At 51.1% G+C, this 19,825-nt stretch overlaps 2 protein-coding genes across 10 annotated transcripts in view; one reads left to right on the top strand and one right to left on the bottom strand.

Annotated features, from left to right (window-relative positions):
- Adcy7 (adenylate cyclase 7) overlaps nt 1-15,145 on the top strand; it is a 52,711-nt gene extending 37,566 nt beyond the window's left edge. For 4 of the 6 annotated variants that reach the window (XM_013141364.3, XM_013141365.3, XM_063247141.1 and 1 more), the window contains exons 9-26: nt 1,027-1,185; nt 1,404-1,536; nt 3,732-3,923; nt 4,192-4,226; nt 4,679-4,762; nt 4,888-4,960; nt 5,847-5,944; nt 6,673-6,757; nt 7,008-7,133; nt 7,716-7,805; nt 8,776-8,981; nt 9,635-9,722; nt 9,915-10,070; nt 10,492-10,638; nt 11,257-11,361; nt 11,623-11,737; nt 12,271-12,395; nt 12,600-15,145. In XM_013141364.3, the coding sequence (XP_012996818.1) occupies nt 1,027-1,185; nt 1,404-1,536; nt 3,732-3,923; nt 4,192-4,226; nt 4,679-4,762; nt 4,888-4,960; nt 5,847-5,944; nt 6,673-6,757; nt 7,008-7,133; nt 7,716-7,805; nt 8,776-8,981; nt 9,635-9,722; nt 9,915-10,070; nt 10,492-10,638; nt 11,257-11,361; nt 11,623-11,737; nt 12,271-12,395; nt 12,600-12,746 (2,164 nt within the window). In that variant the 3' untranslated portion in view covers nt 12,747-15,145. The other 2 variants (XM_063247143.1, XM_063247144.1) reach the window with 2 other exon arrangements.
- A 975-nt stretch (nt 15,146-16,120) lies between these two features.
- Brd7 (bromodomain containing 7) overlaps nt 16,121-19,825 on the bottom strand; it is a 40,808-nt gene continuing 37,103 nt past the window's right edge. For all 4 annotated transcript variants that reach the window (XM_063247146.1, XM_063247147.1, XM_063247148.1 and 1 more), the window contains 4 exons: nt 17,585-17,696; nt 17,037-17,180; nt 16,700-16,843; nt 16,121-16,358 (listed from right to left, as the gene is read on the bottom strand). In XM_063247146.1, the coding sequence (XP_063103216.1) occupies nt 16,303-16,358; nt 16,700-16,843; nt 17,037-17,180; nt 17,585-17,696 (456 nt within the window). In that variant the 3' untranslated portion in view covers nt 16,121-16,302. The remainder of the gene's footprint in view (nt 16,359-16,699; nt 16,844-17,036; nt 17,181-17,584; nt 17,697-19,825) is intronic.

Here is a 19,825-nt window from a genome sequence, read left to right as displayed (position 1 = left end):
GACGGGTAAGCCCCATGCCATCTCTCCCAGGACAGTCTCAATAGCACGAGGGGGACTCAGGGAGGACAGCAGGGGCCCTTGGAGCCAGGTGCAACCGAAGGTCCCATCTGCTTCCTGCTCCTGTGAGTCAGGCTCTGGCCCTCAGGCTCCTTCCCGCCAGCCCCCTGCCCCTCTCGAGGTCTTCTGGGCTCTGTGGGAAGGACTCCTGTGGACCAAACTGGCAGAGGCCAGGGAGGCTTGGGTTTGGCAGGGCTGCCCATGGCTCCCAGGTGTCCCCCATAAACTTCCTGAAGCCTTGCCAGAGTGGCCTGTGCTGCTGGGAGAGTCACCACCAGAGTCAGTGCTGGTCCCAGCCTGGCTCAGGACCACGCCTATGTGACCGCAGTGTGATCGCTGTGTGGCCTTGGCAGCTTGCCTTGAACTGTGTGCCCATGTCCCTTAGCTCCCTGGCTCCAAGCCATCTCAGTCCTGTTGGACATGTGGTGCCCTGTCTCTGCTGTACCCTGTCTCTCCCTGCAGTCAGCAGGGTTCAGAGGTGCTGCTCATGGTCTCCTGGGTCCCCAGAAGCTCTAACTTGGGGATCCTTGTGCCCAAGTGATAAAGTGATGTGCAGGGTTCCTGCTTTGTACAGGAGCACCCTGGGACATGTCTCTTGTCTCTGCTGCACACCGGTGGTGCCCAGACCCCGTCTGCATACCAACAGCATTTTCAGACCCAGCAAGGTTACCAGAGGGGATGCCAGGGGTGGATTCATAGGCCCACTGACATGAGCTACCATGACCAGAGCATTGGATCCTGCTTTTTCCTGCCCACCCCCCCCCACTCAAGTCTCTCCTGGGACTGGCCCAGCTCTTGAGCTTGAAGGTGGCCGTGTCACTTGTCATTCTTAGAGACAGATGCTCTGTGCTCTCTGAGGAGGTGGCTTCCTTCCTCCATTCCTGCCTGGACCTAAGACCTCCACCTGCGCCTGAGCAGGAGGTGCCCCCCTGGTCCTAGCTGCGTTGAGTGACTACACTCTTGCCCTAGGCAGGTACGGGAGGCCACAGGTGTGGACATCAGCATGCGTGTGGGCATCCATTCGGGGAATGTGCTGTGTGGCGTCATCGGGCTGCGCAAGTGGCAGTACGACGTGTGGTCGCATGACGTGTCCCTGGCTAACAGGATGGAGGCAGCCGGAGTCCCTGGGTGAGGCTTGTGGGGTGGGATCAGACCCCAGGAACACTCTGTGGGCTGAGGGAGGTTGGGGCTGGTTAGCTGTGGAGGCTGGGGACACAGTCGGTGTGCACATGGTCTGGGGAGCCAGCCTGAGGTTTGGCCCTGGTTGGTCCTTTTGCTATGCATCCCCAGCTGGGTGCCAGCCCTCTCTGGGCCCTGCTGCTGTGTCTGACCTGGGTCTCTCCCAGCCGGGTACACATCACAGAGGCAACACTGAACCACCTGGACAAGGCCTACGAGGTGGAAGATGGACAGGGGCAGCAGCGGGACCCTTACCTGAAAGAAATGAACATCCGCACCTACCTGGTCATCGACCCCCGGGTACGCAGATCAGAGGTGGTGGGGAACGGGGCTGGCAGGGCCACTGGGTGTGAGGATGGCAAGGACTGAGGTGCCACTGCCTGAGGAAGAGCATGAGCCGAGTTGCGGCCACACCATTGCAGCAGGCACATCTCAGGCCCTCTGCAGTAGCAGTCGCCGCTTTATTTACCTGGGAGCGTCAACTTCCACAATCTACACAGGCTTTGAGCAAAACTCACCGTAGCAGGAATGACTGGGAGTGGGTCCTGGACAGGAAGCTCCAGCGCCGGCTCTGACCTCTGTCTGCCTGGCTCAGGGCGCTCAGGCTGCTCCCCACAGCTCCAGGCAGGGGGGTCCCTCTGATGCTTCAGGGAAGGAGCCGATGCTGTGGCTGCTCTGTGAATCAGCACTGGGGCTTGCTCAGGAGCCTCAGCCCCACACCCTGGGCTCTTTACAGCTCCCTTTCTCTCCTGCCACATTTGGGGGCAGCTTACGAGTCTCCCCAGCATCCACTCCCCAACTCAGCCCTCCCTGGCCCCGCTGCCTTTGTCCCTGGACTCCTATCATATCACATTCCTGTAGGGTTAGCACTGGGGAAAACCACCCTGATCTCTTGACTTCACTGTCCCACGGCCCCAAAGGACCCTGCTTATTTGCCTTTCTCTGCATTTGTTGTTACCATAAGGTCCTGTGGGTAGCTTCCCCCTGCAGTATGTCCACGATGTGCCCAGGATGGCAACTGGCATGGAGTGGCTGCTCAGGTGGCTTTGAGATGAGAAGCAGCGCCCACTGCTCGGAAGTGGCTGCAGACAGCTCCACACCCGCACGGCAGCCTCGGGCTGTACACCCTTGCCCTTTCTGTTTATTCACATAGCTGCAAATGGGTGTGAAGGGCTTGTTACAGTCTTCCTCACCCCAGCACATCTCCCTGGAGGGGACCTGGTGGGGAGCGTCTTGTCTCCCTTTTAGGGATGCAAAATTGGCAGCAGAGCCCCTAACATGCTGTCCAAATGCAGCTCCCTGGAGGACATGGAGGTTGTCCCCAGCTCCACACCTGCCAGCCCTGACTTGCTGTATCTGTGCATGTGGGTGTGCCATCCTGGGGGGCTGGCCCTGGTGGGCACCCCTGGGCAGTGCCTACCCTTTATAGGCCTCATGCCAATCTCGTACCTGTTTTCAACAGGTGGGGTTGACTCAGAGCCCCGGGTCTTTATTACACACTTAGCTATTTCTCAGGGGCTGGAGACTGGCTCCGATGTTCTAACATGCATGCAAGCGGCACTGGCAGCAGTGGAGGGGGTGACAGGAACACTGCCCCATACCCCAGATCCAGCATCTCCTTTTTCTGACCCTGGGACCCTTACCAAGGCTGAATTCCCTGGGGCTATGCAGACATTAGGCTGGGCATTTAAGTGTTTCTATCCCCAAAGGAGGCTACAAGTTTCTAGCCTCCTCTTGCTATTTTGGCTTGGCTAGTACTTGAGGCTTAGGTGCTTTCGCCTGTGGGTGCTGGTGGGGCCCTGGGGACAGGACTCCTGGAGGGCAGCAAAGTGGCCCAGGCTTGTTTCTGGTAGCCAGGGGTTTTTCTTTCCCTTCCCCTTTCCCAGCTTTGCCTGGGGAAGTCCCAGGGTGCTGTTTTAGGGAGTTTGGGCTCAGTAGGGGAGTGGGCAGGGCAGGCCTCTCACACACTGCCTGGGTAAGCCAGAGTCCCTAGATGGTGCTGAGCCAGCAGGTGAATGACGTGGGGGCCATGTGAGTGGAACTCTGGAAAGCTATTTTGCTGTGCCTTGGCTGGTATGTCTGGGTACGGGCCAGCAATCCCCACATTGGCTGCTCCCCACAGGAAGGAAGGAGCATGTGCTGGCCACATGTTGGTTGGCGAGCAGGATGCTGCCCTGGGAGTCACCTTCCTGGGGTGTCTCATGGGAGGGGCTGTGGGCATTCAGCCCCTAGGGCTCGCTGTTCCCAGAGCCTGGGGCAGGTGAGCCTTAGGGTGAGGACCTGAACCCATCCCTTAGTCTGGCAGACAGAGCAGGCTCTGGCCCTGGGCAGCGACTATATGACCACTAGCCTCTTTTCAACCTGGGCAGGGGCAGAGACTGAGCTGGGGTCCTCTGCAACTTTGGCCTTGGCCCTCCTGTAACTGGGTTACATTTCACGTGGAGCCAGAGGGGTGGCAGAGGGATAGTGGCACAGACCAGTGTCTCTGCCTGTAGAGCCAGCAGCTGCCTCCGCCCAGCCAGCACCTCCCCAAGCCCAAAGGGGATGCAGCCCTGAAGATGCGGGCTTCTGTGCGCATGACCCGCTACCTTGAGTCCTGGGGTGCCGCACGGCCCTTCGCACACCTCAACCACCGGGACAGCGTGAGCAGCAGTGAGACCCCTGTCCCAAACGGGCGGAGACTCAAGGTAGGTGCCCTGAGCCTGACCAGAGGACTGGGTGTGGGTCCTGAGAAGGGCCGGGGAGCCTCCATGTGGCTGTAAAGTGGGTGCACTCTGCCCCACCTCCCTCCAGATTTTTGGGGCAGGGCAGACAGTAGGAGGGGCTCCCGGGAGCTGGGAATGTCCTGTCCTCTGTGCTTCCACACCTGGTTCCACTTTAGGCTACACACCCAGGCTGTGAGGGGCTGTAGGGCCAGGGTGTGGGGAATGAAGCCTCTCCTCTGGTCCCTTCCAGGCCATTCCCCTGCGGCGCCACAGGACCCCTGACAGGTGCGTGTGCCAACCCTTTCTTCTGTCCATTTGTGCCCTGCCTGCCTGGCCAAGTTCTGCTGTGGTCACCTCCTCCAGGCAGGTGGCCCTGACCAGTCTGGGACCCAGCCACATCTCGGGACAGAGCATTTCTAGGGGCCACCATTTCTAAGGCCCCTCCTCTGCTGGTGACCCAGCTGAGCACCCCAGGGCAAGGCCAGTGGGGCTGTTGGTGAGAGCTTTGGGGTGTGTGGACTCTGGGAGAAGCAGAGGAGCCCTAGGACTGGGGTTGGGAGTCTGCCCTCCGGGTGAGGCTGAGCCTTCACTTGCACTCTCTGGGCCTCAGCACGCCCTGCCCCAACCCCCTGTGGCCCTACACTCTGGTAAGCCCACAGTGTATCACCTCACCCACATTCCTCTGAGTGAACAGATGTGGGTGCCTAGGGCCACACAGTGGGGGTGTCTGTTTCCAGGAGCACATCCCCCAAGGGGCGGTCTGAGGACGACTCCTATGACGACGAGATGCTGTCGGCTATTGAGGGGCTCAGCTCCACACGGTGAGGCTCCATGTGAGCAGGCTCCTGTAGTGTCCTCAGCCTGGTGGCCCACGTGGCTCCTCCCCTTCCCCCAGAAGCCTCTTGAGGGGTGCCGTGGGTGCCCACCTCACACTGCTGTCTTCCAGGCCCTGCTGCTCCAAGTCCGATGACTTCTACACCTTTGGTCCCATATTCCTGGAGAAGGGCTTCGAGCGCGAGGTGAGGCCTGTGCAGGGGTGGAAGTCCCAGGGCAGCTACACAGGGAGGGGACTTCCTGCAGCTGGCTGCGGCATGGACAGTGCAGCCCCAGCCTGGGCTCTGGCCCGATGGCCTCACTCCCTGACCCGGAGCTCTCACCGGGATCTGCTCACACTGTTTTTGGAAGTCTTTTGCTCCAGTAATGGCCAGAATCTCAGCAGATGAGGCCCTTGAGTGCCCCAGGCTCCCAGGATGGGCTTCCCATTGAGGAAAACCCCAAATCTGGCCTCAGCCTTAGCAGGACTGTCCCAGCATGTTCTGCCTCCCATGTGACTGGGGGCACACATGTCCTCATGTAATTCAGCCCTCACCTGGCAGAGGCCTGCACCTCTCAGGTTCTGAGCTGCCCTTACCCTCAGAAGCGGCTTGAGGAAGGACTGGAGGGAAGGGTCCTTCCCTGGAGCTCCCTGGGGGAGGTCACTAGCAAATGTGCCAGGCCTTCCTGCTAGCCTAGGATGCCCTCTGAACCTGACCGTGGCAGGGGCCCTCTCGGGGCTGGGGTCACATGGGATCTCTTACCTGCAGGTCAGGGATTCAGGCCCAGTCTTCTGGTAACTTGGTTTAGGGTGAGGTCAGATGGACTAGCAGCCCCAGGGCCTCAGACTTGGCTCCTGTCCATGGGGCCGAGTGCTCTTCAGGACCATGGAAATAAAGCCAGTGCCCTGATTAGGGATACGACAGGGGGAGGCATGGCTTCTCAACCTGAAAAAGGATCTGCAAATGCAGACGAATGGAAGTTACTAAATGTGACATCACACGGGGCTCAAGGAGGGATGTGAAGTATTTTTTCAAGATGATGAACTTGAGTCTAGAGGCTGAAAGCCCCTCACAGTCATGTTGCCCCCAGTACCGCCTGGCGCCCATCCCCCGGGCCCGCTATGACTTCGCCTGTGCCGGCCTTGTCTTCCTCTGCATCCTGCTCGTCCACCTCCTGGTGATGCCCAGGTGAGTGTGGGCGGTGACCTGCTGAACTCAGTGACTGCAGACCCTGGCGTCCCTGTCCCTGGAGCAGAAGTGGGGGCTGCACACCCCGAGTTGCCCACACTCCCTGTCATGGAATGTCACTCCTTGCCTGCTTGCCTCTGTCTTCTAAGTCACTTGCTGCCTCTGTGCCCTGCAGGTATTATAGTTTGCAGCTCTGCCTTGGGGGTGTGGAGTGCTTTCAGGGTGGACCCTGGCAGGAAAATGAGGTTCCCTGGGTGAAGGACAGCCAGAGCTGGGGAAGCCCCTGGGATTCATGCTTTAGGCTCTGGGGTCCTGGTGTTGGGGGACAGAGATAATGGGGGTAAGGTCAGAGAGGGTGGGGAGTGAAGGTGGTTTCTAGAAGGCCCATTAGGCCAATGGCCAAGCTAATACTGTGGTTTAAGATGTGCTTAATAAAGACAAAACTGGGAATGCTTTTATATCATTTTTATGTGCCAGGCCCAAGGCCAAAGGCTCATGATTAATGCTTAGCTCTTCTGTGGTTGGTCCAACGGGACATAATGTGACCTTGATCTTTATGTCTTAGGCAGGCCTTGGGTATTATTGGGGGGGGCACCTGGACCACAGTTCTCAAAGACACCTCTGGTTGTGAATAGCAGTTCCGGTGGGAGCAGGCGACTGAACACAGCAAACTGGCTGGGGAGGTGAGGGATGGGTGCTAGGCACTTAGGTCTTTTTCTCCTCTCCAGGATGGCGTCTCTGGGTGTGTCCTTTGGGCTAGTGGCCGGCCTGCTGGGGCTGGTGCTAGGCCTCTGCTTTGCCTCAGAGTTCACGGTGAGTGGAGGGCCCTGAGCTGTAGTACTGTGCATCCTTAGCCCCTTCATCCTCTCCCTCCCCACTTTGGGGCTGACTGGGCCCCTCTGGGTGAGCTCTGGGGGTCCAAGCCTTGCTCTGGCAAGCACTGGGTGCCTGGCTGTCTTGTGTGGGAGTTTACTTTTCCCGAGGGTTCTGGCTTCACATGTACCTCCAGGCAGACTCCATACTCCTTCTGGTGCTCAGGGTAACTCCACCTGTGTCTCCACAGAGATGCTGCCCAATTCAGGGGACGCTCCGGGCCATCTCTGAGAGGGTGGAGACACGACCCCTGCTGAGGCTGTGCCTGGCTGTGCTGACCATCGGCAGCCTGCTCACCATCGCCATCATTAACCTGGTCAGTTCTAGAGTGGGGACCTTTCTGCCATGGTGCACTTTCTGCCTTTGACCCCAGGGACCTCATATGTCATTGCATTAGCCTTGTGTCTGGTTTAACCGTTGTAGGGCTCTACGGGTGGCCCTGTGAGGTCCCCAGGGAAGGCCCAGAGCTCCTCACCCTTCTCAAGTGAGGACTTGAAGTACCCAGGGTGCTTGTCTGGCTAATCTCATAAGGATAAGATGTTTGAGGTTTGAGCCACCCAGTGACCTGACATCACATTCCTCTTCCTTGGCTCTGAGGACGTCCAGTCACAGCATCTCTGGGACTCAATTCCCTCACTAGGAGTTATGTCCCATTCCAGCTCCTTCTCTAGTTCTGTAGTGCCCCTCAGGGCCACAGAGGAGGAGGGGCTCCTGGGAGTATGGGGCAGCTCCTCTCTGCCTGAGCCACAGGGAAAGGGCTGAGAGCTGCTCCTGGTGCCATCATGATTCAGGCCATCATGGTGCCTGTGGGTATCTTGGGCTCATTTCTCTGGGCCCTGGCAGGTTACAGGTCTCCATCCCCTGGACCAACCTTAAGGAGGATTTGTCTCCTCTGTAGCCCTTGATGATGCCTGACTCAGCCCTGGGGCTGCCTGCGGGCAACGAAACTGCAAGGAGCGAAGACATGACCTGGAGGGAGCTTCTCCCGGTGAGTGCATCAGAACAGGCACCAGCAGAGCCCAGCCAGCGGAACCACATGTCCTCACCGAGATGCTCCTGTCAGTGGGCACAGCTCTGGCGTTAAGAGTACTGGTTCTGGGCCCTGAGACCATGGCTGTCGTGGCTTGAGTCCAGTGTCTCCTAGAAGGGCAGGAGACAGGGTCTCGGCTTGCTGAGCTGGGGAAAATCTGGGTCAGGTCTGGTTGCTTGCTCTAAACCCTGTGGGGTGGGCAGGGAGGCAGGAGCTTAGCTCAGCAAGCTTCACGTATGAGCTTCAGAGGTGATGAAGACAGTGCTGGGTCCCCTATAGGTTGACACCAAACCACATTCTGTGCCTGGAGTGGCCTAAGATAAGCAGAATGAGAGCCTTGAACTTTGCAGAGTGTAGTGAGTGGTCGGGGAGTTTTGAGCAGGAATCTAAAGGGCAGAAAGATTTGGGGGCAGAGTGAGAAGAGTCGTCAGTGTGAGGAGCTGAGGTGTGCATATCTCAGGATTTCCAGGAGCTGTGTCGTGGAGCGGGTAGCGGGAGAGGAAGCTAGAGAGGCAGGGTTGATCCAGGGTGGCTGAAGATTGCCAGGTGAGGAGTGCAGTCTTTGCACTGGGGGCAGCATGAGGCTACAGCATGATGCTGAGCAAGAGTAACAAAGGCAGAGATCTGCTAGGAAGCACTCAGGAGACAGAGGATCGTTCAGATGTGTGCACACCACTGCCTGGACCTTGCTCTGAGACCCACATGGCTTCTGGTTTTACTTATTAGCATTTTCCCCTAAATGAGCTCACACTTATAAGTAAAACTGCAGAACAGTGTAACACCAGGACCCCTGGCTTCCCTTGCTTGCTGTGTTGGTGCCATGGTCAGTTGTCCTGTGGTAACTGTGCTGTGCTCTGGAGAGGAGGTTCCTGGCGACAGGATGTGGTGGGATGACCCCTGGCCCTGAGGAATATCCCCATTTCCCCAGTATTACAGCTGCAGCTGCATCCTGGGCTTCATCGCCTGCTCTGTCTTCCTGCGGATGAGCCTAGAGCTGAAGTTTCTGTTGCTGACAGTGGCCCTGGTGGCTTACCTGGTACTCTTCAATCTCTCTGCCTGCTGCGGCCACAGCCTGGCCAACCTCAATGACACCGATTGCCCAGCCAACCTTACCAGGATCAACAGAACCCTCAGGTAGGGCCCCATCTTGCTGTGCGTCTCCTCGGTGGCCAGCTGTGGCACCTGTTTTGTCTTAGTGTCTTGTCAAGTGGAGATACATCTGCATTTGCAGACCCCTTTGGCCTGGACGCTGGGGGCAGAGGGGCAGGGGAGATGGCAGCCTTATTGAATGGCATGGTGCAGCACTGTGGGTGTGCCTCACCGACGGGTTCCTCAGGGTTCTACAGAGGGCTGCCAGGTTCTAGGTTGGCCTACGGGGAGAGGGAGGAAACTTGAGCCAACCCGGCCCTCTCTGAGCCATGTCCTGGATTGCTAGTTTTGGCAGGAGCAGTGTTTCTGGTCTGTTCCTTGACAGATGTGACAAAAAGGCTGGGCTGTGGGGTTCTGGAGATGGGGGGCTCCCCTGATCTAAGAGGCTGGAAATCAAGGACCCACAAAAGTTTCCTCTTCACTGTATGCCCCTGCCAAGCCCTTGGGCCAATCTTCAAGTCCCTGTCCTGTGCCCATGAGGTCTTCTGGCTGCCTCCAGACCCAGTTGTGGCTGATTCTGGTTCCCTGGGGGTGGGCTCAGATGTTCCTTCAGTGAGGTCTGTCCACCTTCCATCCTTGCACTTGCCCCTTGTACCTGCTCTTGGCTGGGGCTGATTGTTGCCTGTCATCCATGGCAGCCACTGCTGTTCGACAAGGGATCTGAGGATCATGATCAACTTCTACCTGGTTCTGTTCTACGTCACCCTCGTCATGCTGTCCAGACAGGTGGATGTGGCTCCTGGCTCTCCTTCCTCCCTGAGGGAAGGATGGGTGAAAGGGGGGGGGGCGCGTAGTCCCTTCATGAAAGCCCTGACCCCAGAGCAGGGAACATGTGGGTGCCCAGGATTGCAGCTGGGGCTTCCAGTCCCTTGCTAGGTGTGTCACCCTCAGAACAGGCGCTGATGGGTCTGTTTGCAGATTGACTATTATTGCCGCTTGGACTGTTTGTGGAAGAGGAAGTTCAAGAAAGAACATGAGGAGTTTGAAACCATGGAGAATGTGAACCGCCTCCTCCTGGAGAATGTGCTGCCAGCCCATGTGGCTGCTCACTTCATCGGTGACAAGCTAAACGAGGTGCAGCCCAGCACTGGGGCAGGGGGCCTAAGGGACTGATAAATGCCAGGTGCACCGCAGAGCTACAGAGCTGCCGAAGCTGCTCAGCACAGGCTGTGCCTGGCTTGCTCGCCCTGCACCAGTAGACAGCATAGTAAAAACTGGCTCTATCTCATAGCCAGGGTTTCCAGACATGGAAACTGAGTCACTTGCCCAGTATAGGACCCATCTTCTATGCAGTGCATGTACCCAGAGTGCCATCAGCCACACCTCCTCCCCATCTAATTCAGAGCTACCACTTGTGTCTTCCCAGCCTCAGCTTGGGAGGGGACCCACTGCTCAGTCTTGAAAGCTCACTGGGAAGGTCACTACCATGCATGTCCCCAACCCCTCCAGAGGCAGAGTGGCCATAAGGTCCTGTTTCACCCTTATCCTGCTCCAGGACTGGTACCATCAGTCCTATGACTGTGTCTGTGTCATGTTCGCATCCGTGCCGGACTTCAAAGTGTTCTACACAGAGTGCGATGTCAACAAAGAAGGGCTGGAGTGCCTGCGCCTGCTGAACGAGATCATTGCTGACTTTGATGAGGTACAGCTTTGGCTCAGCCCACTGAGGGGCAGGACTCAGGGCAGGGCAGAGGCTGGGCGGCCTGACTGCAATTAAAAAGGTCAGGGGCTAGGGATGCATGTCAGTGGGAGCCCGAGCATGTGCTTAGCATGCATAAGGCCCTGGATTCAGACTCAAAATGAGGCAGCTCCTTTGAGGGAACACCCACTACAAAACTAACGGGACAGGGCTGGGGATTTAGCTCAGCTGCATAAGCGCTTGCCTTGCAAGCGTGCGGTTGTGAGTTCGATCCCCGGTTTTTAAAAAAAAAAAACAAAAGGGACAAATTTGTATTTACTCAGCAAATACTTTGCTATCTTCTCCGTGGAGGGCAGCTTGTTTAGATTCAGGTCCTTATAGAAAGAGTGTTTCCAGCTTAGCCGGTGCTATCAGCCGTCTCAGAGTTTGGGCTGGACTCTACAGATTCACTGCAGACAGTGAACCTAGAATCGAGCTGGGTACTTATGCCTTCGAAGGGCACTTGGACGTGCGCTCTGACTAGAAGGGGCCACAGGAGACAAGTCTGCCTGTGCAGAGGCTTACACCCTTTCTGAGCACCCCTGTGCCTCTAGCCACAGCGTCATCTTTTTTGCCCTATAGTTGTTGCTGAAGCCCAAGTTCAGTGGTGTAGAGAAGATTAAGACCATCGGGAGCACCTACATGGCAGCTGCAGGGCTCAGTGTTCCCTCGGGGTATGAGAACCAGGTACTGAAGCACGGGGGGGGGGGGGCCGAAACGCAGCAGGCAATCTTCGGACCTGTCACTTCCTGCTTCATGGGGCCTCCCCCTTGCCATCCTGTGAAGGAGGGCAGGCACTTGTGTGGTTCAGCCCGGAGAATTCTGGAGGTGGGGAGTGGAGAAGGGTAACTGTCCACTGACAGCCTGGCCCCATGGGTCCCTGCCAGTCAGGTACTGTAGCAGCCTGAGTCTCTGGTGGTAGGGCCTCACATGCCCTGTGTCCTATAGGACCTGGAGCGCCAGCATGCCCACATTGGTGTCCTGGTGGAGTTCAGCATCGCCCTCATGAGCAAGCTGGATGGCATCAACAGGCATTCCTTCAACTCTTTCCGTCTGCGAGTCGGTGAGAGCCCAGCTACCGGGAGCCTAGCAGCTTCTCCCCATGTGCCTTGCCACGCTGTACCGGGTTGTCCCCTACCAGGTTTCAGAATTCCCTCTAAACTAGTAAGTGCAGAGGCTGGGAAATTATTCTGACCTCTGCATATTGCTCTTACAGTTATCTAAATTTTAGTAGGAATATATCACTATAGCAAAATGAGTACCAAAGTCATAGGTATAAATAGATTACCTTAAAATACACTGATGCAAAGCAGAATTATTAAACCTAACTAATTATTGTTAGTTTGGTGTGTCAGAGTTAGCCCACTAACTTGTTGAAAGGGAGACTAATAAGCCCAGACGTCCTGAGTGCTGGAACTGGTATGGTGTGATGGCATGGCCCCTGGATGATCATCTCTCTCTGCAGGAGACGGACACAGCCCCAACCCAACCTGTGTCTTAAGTGGTGTTTTCTTGCTGCTTTCTGGGGTTATGGGGCGGACTCTTATGACCTGCAGCTTTCCTCTGGGATGTACCAACTGTTAACATGATTTTTAGGCATCAACCATGGGCCTGTGATTGCTGGAGTGATTGGGGCACGAAAGCCTCAGTATGACATCTGGGGGAACACAGTCAATGTTGCCAGCCGCATGGAGAGCACAGGAGAACTTGGGAAAATCCAGGTAAAAACTCATCGTGGAATGTGGCTGAGCGGAAAGACCCTCCCCCAGGTGAGGGGTCCTGGGCCTAAGAGCTGGCTCCACCAGCACTCAGGTGTGTCACTCTGGCCACCAGTTCTGAGTCGAAGCAGACATGTATACTGCTTACTGGCCCCTGCTACCTGTCCCTAGCACAGCAGTTTTCTTCCTGTTTCCTCCCCTACTCAGGTTACTGAAGAGACTTGCACCATCCTCCAGAGCCTGGGCTACTCCTGCGAGTGCCGGGGGCTGATTAACGTCAAAGGCAAAGGCGAGCTTCGGACCTATTTTGTGTGCACAGACACTGCGAAATTTCAGGGGTTGGGGCTGAACTGAAGGCTTCCGGAAGAGTCAAAACACGGTAGGAAGCTGGTTTCCTCTGGAGCAGGTCAGGAAGCCAGCCCCAAGCCAGTTGCAAAGTTGATGGAAGGTTCTGGCCAGCACTGCCCCACAACAGGTGGCTGAGCATGGCTTCCAGGGATTTGCACCAGAAGATTCTCAGAGATGGGCACCAGGTCCTGCTTGGAGCAACTGCTTGCTATAGGGCACAGTGCAGCCAGAACTTTTGTGCTGTCACTGCCATGGTTTCCAGGTCAGCTGGAAGATGATCCTGGGATGTGATACCAACTGCGCTGGTGGTGATCTTAGAGCATGACCAAGACAGACATCGCCCTTGGCAGCCTGTGAGCATGCACAAAGAAGACTAAGCCAAGTTCTCTACCATGGGTTGGAGGCTCTCTTCTTTCTAGCAGGACAAGCCACGTGAAGCTATCTCCCACACAGATGTGGAGCTGGAAAGGGTGTTTTACAAATCCCCCAGTAGAGGAAACAAAACAAAACACAACAAAACACTTCTTGTTACCTCTGACATGTGTTTTAAATGGATACATTCCCAATGGGGGTTTTATCTTTACTAACAACTTTACATGCTGGACAAAAACCTCCAGTGTAGTGTAAATAGGGCTACTGTCCAGCGGCAGTCGATGGGGTTAGCTGGCTGTGGGGCTTGAGTTCTGAGGAACGGACTCACAGCAAGAAGGCAAAGAGCAGTGAAGCCTGGGCTCTGAGTTGGGCAGCTCTGAGGGAAATTTCCTGGGATGATGTTCAGTAAAGATGAAACGCTTAGGAGCAAGGTACCACCTTTTAGTTCTGCCCTGACTACTTCTGCACTTTGGACCTCCCCCTGCCATCTAACTATCTTATGCTATTTCAGTGGGAAGGAAGGGAGGCCATGTGGAGAAACCTTGGACAACCTGCACTACATCCTTCCTTTTCTTTAGTCTTCACATAGCTGACTCTGGCGAGCTTCAAAACTAGGAGGATCTACTCAGCATGAGATGTGTCAAGGTTCCCCTACCCAGAAAGCCAGCTCCTGACAGATGCTGAGATGTTGTTGCTCTGAACCTGAATGAGTCAAGGTAAAAAGCCAGTTTTGAGATGGTGTCTTACCATGCTTCAGCTCCACAGGGAGCTCAAGTCAGTGTAACTTTCATGGAGAGAAATAACCAAGCTTCGTGTTCCTTTTCCGAACTGACTTCACTGCTGTCAGAGCATCTCTGGGATCTCTAACACCACTGAATGTCACTATATCGCAGGGATTCATTGCTAGAAGCCAGCCGTGAACCCCCTAAAGTTATACAGAAAATCTTGCAGGAGTCTTCAGGAGATTGATCATACAGGGCTGTGATGAAGTCCACACTTGCTGCAGAGCAGCACAATAGTACGCAGGCATGGGTGGAGGTGGTGCAAATGGGCTTGTCTGCTCGAGTTGTGTTTTATCAGCCTGAGGAAGGGGGGTTGATTCTAATTTGCAAAAAGGTGCTGGGTGGGCTAGTGGTGGTTCTAATGTGTCATATGTAACTGGAATTAACATGCATTCAAAAACTTGCTCTGTAAAGGAGTTCTATGGCAAAAATGCCAGCAAGGGATAGAAGTTTTGCCTAAAATTGCCTTTTTTATACACTGCTTTCTCACAAAAAGGGCTGATTTCAGGGGAATACTGTACTGAAATGTGTGCTCTCAAAATCTAACAGTGGCCAAGGCTGCCCAGTTGGGTTTTCCTGGGGTAGGAGGGTCCTGTTGCTGACATAAGGCAGACATGTATCAGGGCATGAGTGTCCTTGAGCTCTGTGGTTTTTCTACTCTAGAAACATTCAAGATATTTTCTTCCTTCAATAATAGAAATCCCAGCAAGGAGTTTTAAAAATAACTGGTCACCATTCATGTATCTTATTTTCAATTAAAGCACTGTGCTCAGATAAGACTATTTTACAAAATTTTAGTTTCCAAGTTCAAATCAGAGTATAACTGACCATATGAATCACTTGTAGTTGTATTTTTTCTTTTTACCAAGCAACTTCTTTGAAAGTGTCATTTTGTTTTGGCAGGAACAAATATTTTCCAACAATGACCTTTTCTATTGGGTTAAAGACTGGCTTAAAATTTTTACCTGTTAGCCTCACTGACTATGGAAAATACCTGAAGTCTTTCTGGTTTACTTATTAAGGAAATTTGCTAACAGAAAAGCTGATCCTTACCCACTGTATACTTTTGTCTGTAGCACATCAATGTATGGAAATACACTTTGAGATCATGTATGCAGGTGATAAAAGTTTGTTCTGTATAAGGTTATTTATAAATCTGTTACATTGTTTTGGATATTTTGTTTCATTTTTATAAACTACCAGTGGATGGCTGCTTTTGACACATTAAATTAGCAATGTGGAAAACCTGAATGTCCTAAGGTATCTTGAATTTAAATTTATCTTAATCTTTGGGAGCTTACCTGAGGCCAGTATTGCCTAAATAGTATTTTAGAAATTAGACTTTAAAGACTTGATAAAAATGTATTCAACTGGTTTTGTTAGCATAATATTCTAAGTAGTTTTTAAAATGGTTAGTTCATGTTTTAAGTTTAAAAGAATCTTGCTTTTCTTATTTGCTATTGTTCCATATTAATTTTCAAGTCAAGAAAACATAAAATGGCTTCCCCTCTGGGTGTTGTACAGAAGGGCACTGTATAAGGACATTAATCTGTTCACAGCATTAGTCTATATGCATCTTGGATTTTTCCTTTGATTTACTTAGGGTACTAGGGATTGAATCTAGAGCCTCACACATATGAGGCAGGCACTCTACCACTGAACTAAGTCCCCAGTCCAACACTGCTTTTTATTTTAAACAGAATATATCCGGAATCAGATTCAGAAAAATCACCATTCATCTAAGCTTAGTGACTGGGGTGGTGGTGGTGGTAAGGGACATCATGAGGACATCATTTCTATTAGGTAGACTACACCGTTAAATCCTAAAATTATTTTAGATTTGTTTCCATGCTCTACGTCAGAAAATCTCATTGAACAGGGCTATTTTTAAAGAGCTTCTTTGTTATGCAACTGCTGAGGAAACATAACCAGTATCAGCACTATTTTGAAGAATGCTGCCCAGGTTGGCAGTAGCTCACAGCCTATTTCTTCCTCATGTAGACCACTTTTTGGATAAATTATCAAGATGATTATCTGCTTAGTTATGAATTAGTTATAATTTCTTTAAATTAGTGGAGAGTGTAAAAAATGACTGAGGATTTTCTTCTTTTAGGGGATGATACTGAAGAAGGCCATTTTATGTGCTGAGGTTGTCTCTTGGTCACATCGTCCACACACACAGCCTATAGAAAGCTAAAAGGGTAACTTATTTGATACCACATACTCTTCAAGAGTCCCAGGTTCACCTTTATTACCTAATAGAGGTCCAATTTCTAGAAGATTAAAGTTGATTGTTCCAAAGTTTAATTAAAAACACAATTTACAAATAGTTAATATCTTTTGAAAAGCATTTCCAAGTTCAGAATAAAAAAATATGTACATAATATGTAATCAAATACCAGTTGGCCTCAGCTCCCATCAGGTCCACACTCAGCAACGTCTGTTTTCTTAGGTTCTTCCAGATCTTAAAGAGAGAACACTTCAATCAGCGTTTTTTTTTCCATTTTAATCAGAAATGGAAGTGAAGGTGAAGTTAGCATTCAGAAGAGTTAGCTGTACATAGCACTTCTGTGTCATTCAAGGTTAAAGAGAAGCAGTATTATTATGTCATCATTGGAGCTTTTTTTCACAAATGTGTGAAATTCTTATTCTTTAGACAAGACAGAAAAGTAGTTTTATACCTTAAAAACTCAGGAACCAAACTTCTCAAATGTTAGCTGCAGGGAAAAGACTAACACTCCTTTTACTCCCAACAGGCACTCCCACCCCTGCCCTACTCGCTCTCCCAAGAAAATAGGGATGTACCTTCTGTTAGATCTACGAAGTTGTTTTCCATGGTGGGTGAAGGAATGGAAATCCCCATTGCTTTTCGTATTCCATACATGCTTACGATATCACCTGGAGTGACTTGCTGTGCAAGTTCTTTAAGATTATTGGTCACTTGTTCAGCTGGGGGAAAAAAATTACAGGTACTGAAAAATAGGTCCTTTAGATAATTTTTAAATTTAAAATACTAACTGTATGAATGCAAAAAGACACATTATCCATGGTGTTCATTTGAATATGACTTTATGGTGGTTTCACTACTCTGAAGTTTTTCCTTTAAGCATCTCCCAATTCTCCTACTGGAGGTATAACATACCAAGGTGAATTTCTCTGTATGATGGACCCAAAAGACAGATCATATTGGGAGGGGGTCTGGTGCTCAGCCGCTCGTTCTGTGCATCCTGGAGCTCTCTGAGCAATCTTGTGGTTTCATCAAGTTTCCTCTGGAATACTTCAGCCTCTGTGTGTAAGAACAACTAATGAAAACACAAGCATACTTTCATATGGTCTTGTGTGGTAAACTGAATCCGATGTTCTCAGGCTTGCCTATTTGTTGGTTAGCCTCATTCTTCAAGAGTAAAGCCTCTCCAATAAAATCAATACCACATCCTTGCTTTATTATTCTTTTTTTATTTGAGACAAGAGTCTTGCTATGTAGTGCAGGCTGGCCTTGAACTTACAGAAATCTTCCCGCCTCAGTCTCCAAGGTGCTGGGATTACAGGCATATGTCACCACACTGGCTTTCTATCATTTATTTAACTTGGTTGGCCATGTTTCTGTGGTGCATGGCTAGCATAATCTCTGGTATTATCTTGATTACCTGTGTTGTGTAATGTTTCCAGCAACGTGTGTGAGCCACATACCTTCAGAGTCAAAAACTTCAACTGAAGCCCCAAAGTTTGTTACTGCTCTCAGTGCTGTAAGCCTGTCTTGAGTGCTGGAGTCCAAATGCCCTGCTGGCTCCACTTCTGTAATCTGAGTCAGAAGGAAAAAACAAAAAACAAAAAACAAAACAAAACAAAAAGGCAACTCTCTGAGCCAGCTAAGCCATGACAGTGCTAAGTAAAAATCAGTAAGTTGACCTGTGTGGAGAGGCAAAGCCATTCCATCTATTTACTTCAAAGGCATGATTTTAATGAGTGCCAAAAATGTCTTTCCAAAATACCCTTTTAACATGCTATCCCCAAACTGTGGCAAAATAAGTGTCATAAATTCACTGTTTTGTGATGTCTTACAAATTTGCATTACTTGTTTCATATGTCAACAACTCGAAAGATAAACAGCCTCATCACTGCCTCAACTTTGAAGTGCTATGGTATGACAAAGCCTTGTATTTCCGCGACTCCAAGGCAAATGTTTTACCCCGCCCCACTTTGGATTTGGATTTCTGTACCTTTGGATTTTTACAGCATATCTTTAATACAGCTTGGATGCTTTCTGAGTCTCCTTGAGGCCCTAAAGATAGGCTGTCAGTACTGCATGGGAGAAATAAGATTTTAAGAAAGGTAGAGTTTTATTTTTGGAATTCTAGGACTCAAAGTCTCCATAGCCTCAATTCTGCTTGTGGGGGAATGTATCAACTCAGATTATAATCAAAAGTTAGTGGCTCCATTTATATTTGATGTTTCAGTCCAAGATTAACCTGGATAATTGAGTCTTCTGCCTGCATAGGTATGGGCTCAAAGTGTGCAATGTAGGAAAAGTGTAACTTGACACTAGTACATATTTATGGTTTGCCTTTTCAGCTGGATCCCCACTTCCTTTTTATTCTCAAGACTTCTTGCACTCCTGCCTGCTCATTAAGCACTTGGCCTTGCTTGGCTCCCGTTTTCCTGAAAACATGGCTGTATAAACACCATCTACATCTTTACTGGATCTCACATCTCCAGTCTTCCTTCCCCTCAGTTGAAGGGCTTGTTTGTATAACTTTTAGTCTAGTTTCCCTCCAGGCCCTTAACTGGCTGAAGTTTACCTTGTGCCCCACCATTTTACTGAGGTCACTCTGATCAAGGTTAACAGTGACATCTGCACTCGCCTCTTACTAGGCTTCTGCAGCATCTGACATAGAACTATCTCTCTCAGGATCCTTTCACATGTTTCCTACCTCAACTATTGATCTTCTCCAAGGTTCCTCTAAGGTTTCTCACTCTAATGACTGGAATAAAATCCTATTTTTACACCAATAGTTTCTGGCTCCACACCTCCAGCAATGTCCCAAGTCACACTAATCTGAAGTGGCTTGTGATCTCTCTCCTTGTCAAAAATGTACTCCTTTTCCTGTATTTCCCATAAAAGCTAATACTATTATCTACTTTATGCCTCAGGCTTCATCAACAGGTCCACTGTTTTTTCTTTTTTTGGCACCAGGGATCGAACTTGCAACCTCACGCTTGCTAGACAGGCGTTTATACTGCTGAGTCAAATCCCCAGCCCCATTTTTTTGGTACTGGGGATTGAAATCATGACTTTGCACTTGCCAGGCAGGCACTTATGCCACTGAGATAAATCCCTGACCCAGTCTACTGTTTTTTTGCCAAATCTTTCTTTTGACTTGGTATACTAGTCATTGATTTGATGATGATGATTTTGCTTTGACAAGCCCTCAAGCTTTTCATTGGTCCTCTTCTTCCACATATTACCATAGAGTCCCATCATCTAGGTAAATTTTCAAGTCCCAGCACTGCACAGAAGATTCTCTACCATTTGGGCCTCACCCATACTCACTTACTGCCTGAACTCTACCCAGGAACCCTTGGGTCACCAGCTTTGTACATTATACTATAAGTCCCTAGTGCAGGAACATTCAAGTTGTGAACCTTAGGCCAGGGGTCTAGCTCAGCAGTGTAAGTGCCTGCTAGGCAAACTCAAGGTCATGAGTTTGATCCATGGCACAAAGAAAAAAAAAAAAAAAAAAAAAAAACCAAAACCAAAACCAAAACCAAAACCAAAACCAAAACAACCCACCAAAAACCTCAAAAAACAAAAACAAAAAAACCCAAGATCAAGTTGTAAACCTGTACTGTGTAAGACTGACTTTGTTGGCTTAAGAACAAATCCAACTTATGAACAATTCTCCTGGAACAGAACTCATTAGCTGGAGACTT

The sequence above is a fragment of the Cavia porcellus genome, unplaced genomic scaffold, assembly GCF_034190915.1.
Source record: "Cavia porcellus strain 051 isolate PalLab524CR breed Dunkin Hartley unplaced genomic scaffold, mCavPor4.1 scaffold_4, whole genome shotgun sequence".
Taxonomy (NCBI): Eukaryota; Metazoa; Chordata; class Mammalia; order Rodentia; family Caviidae; genus Cavia; species Cavia porcellus.
This window is presented reverse-complemented; position numbering and strand designations above follow the sequence as displayed.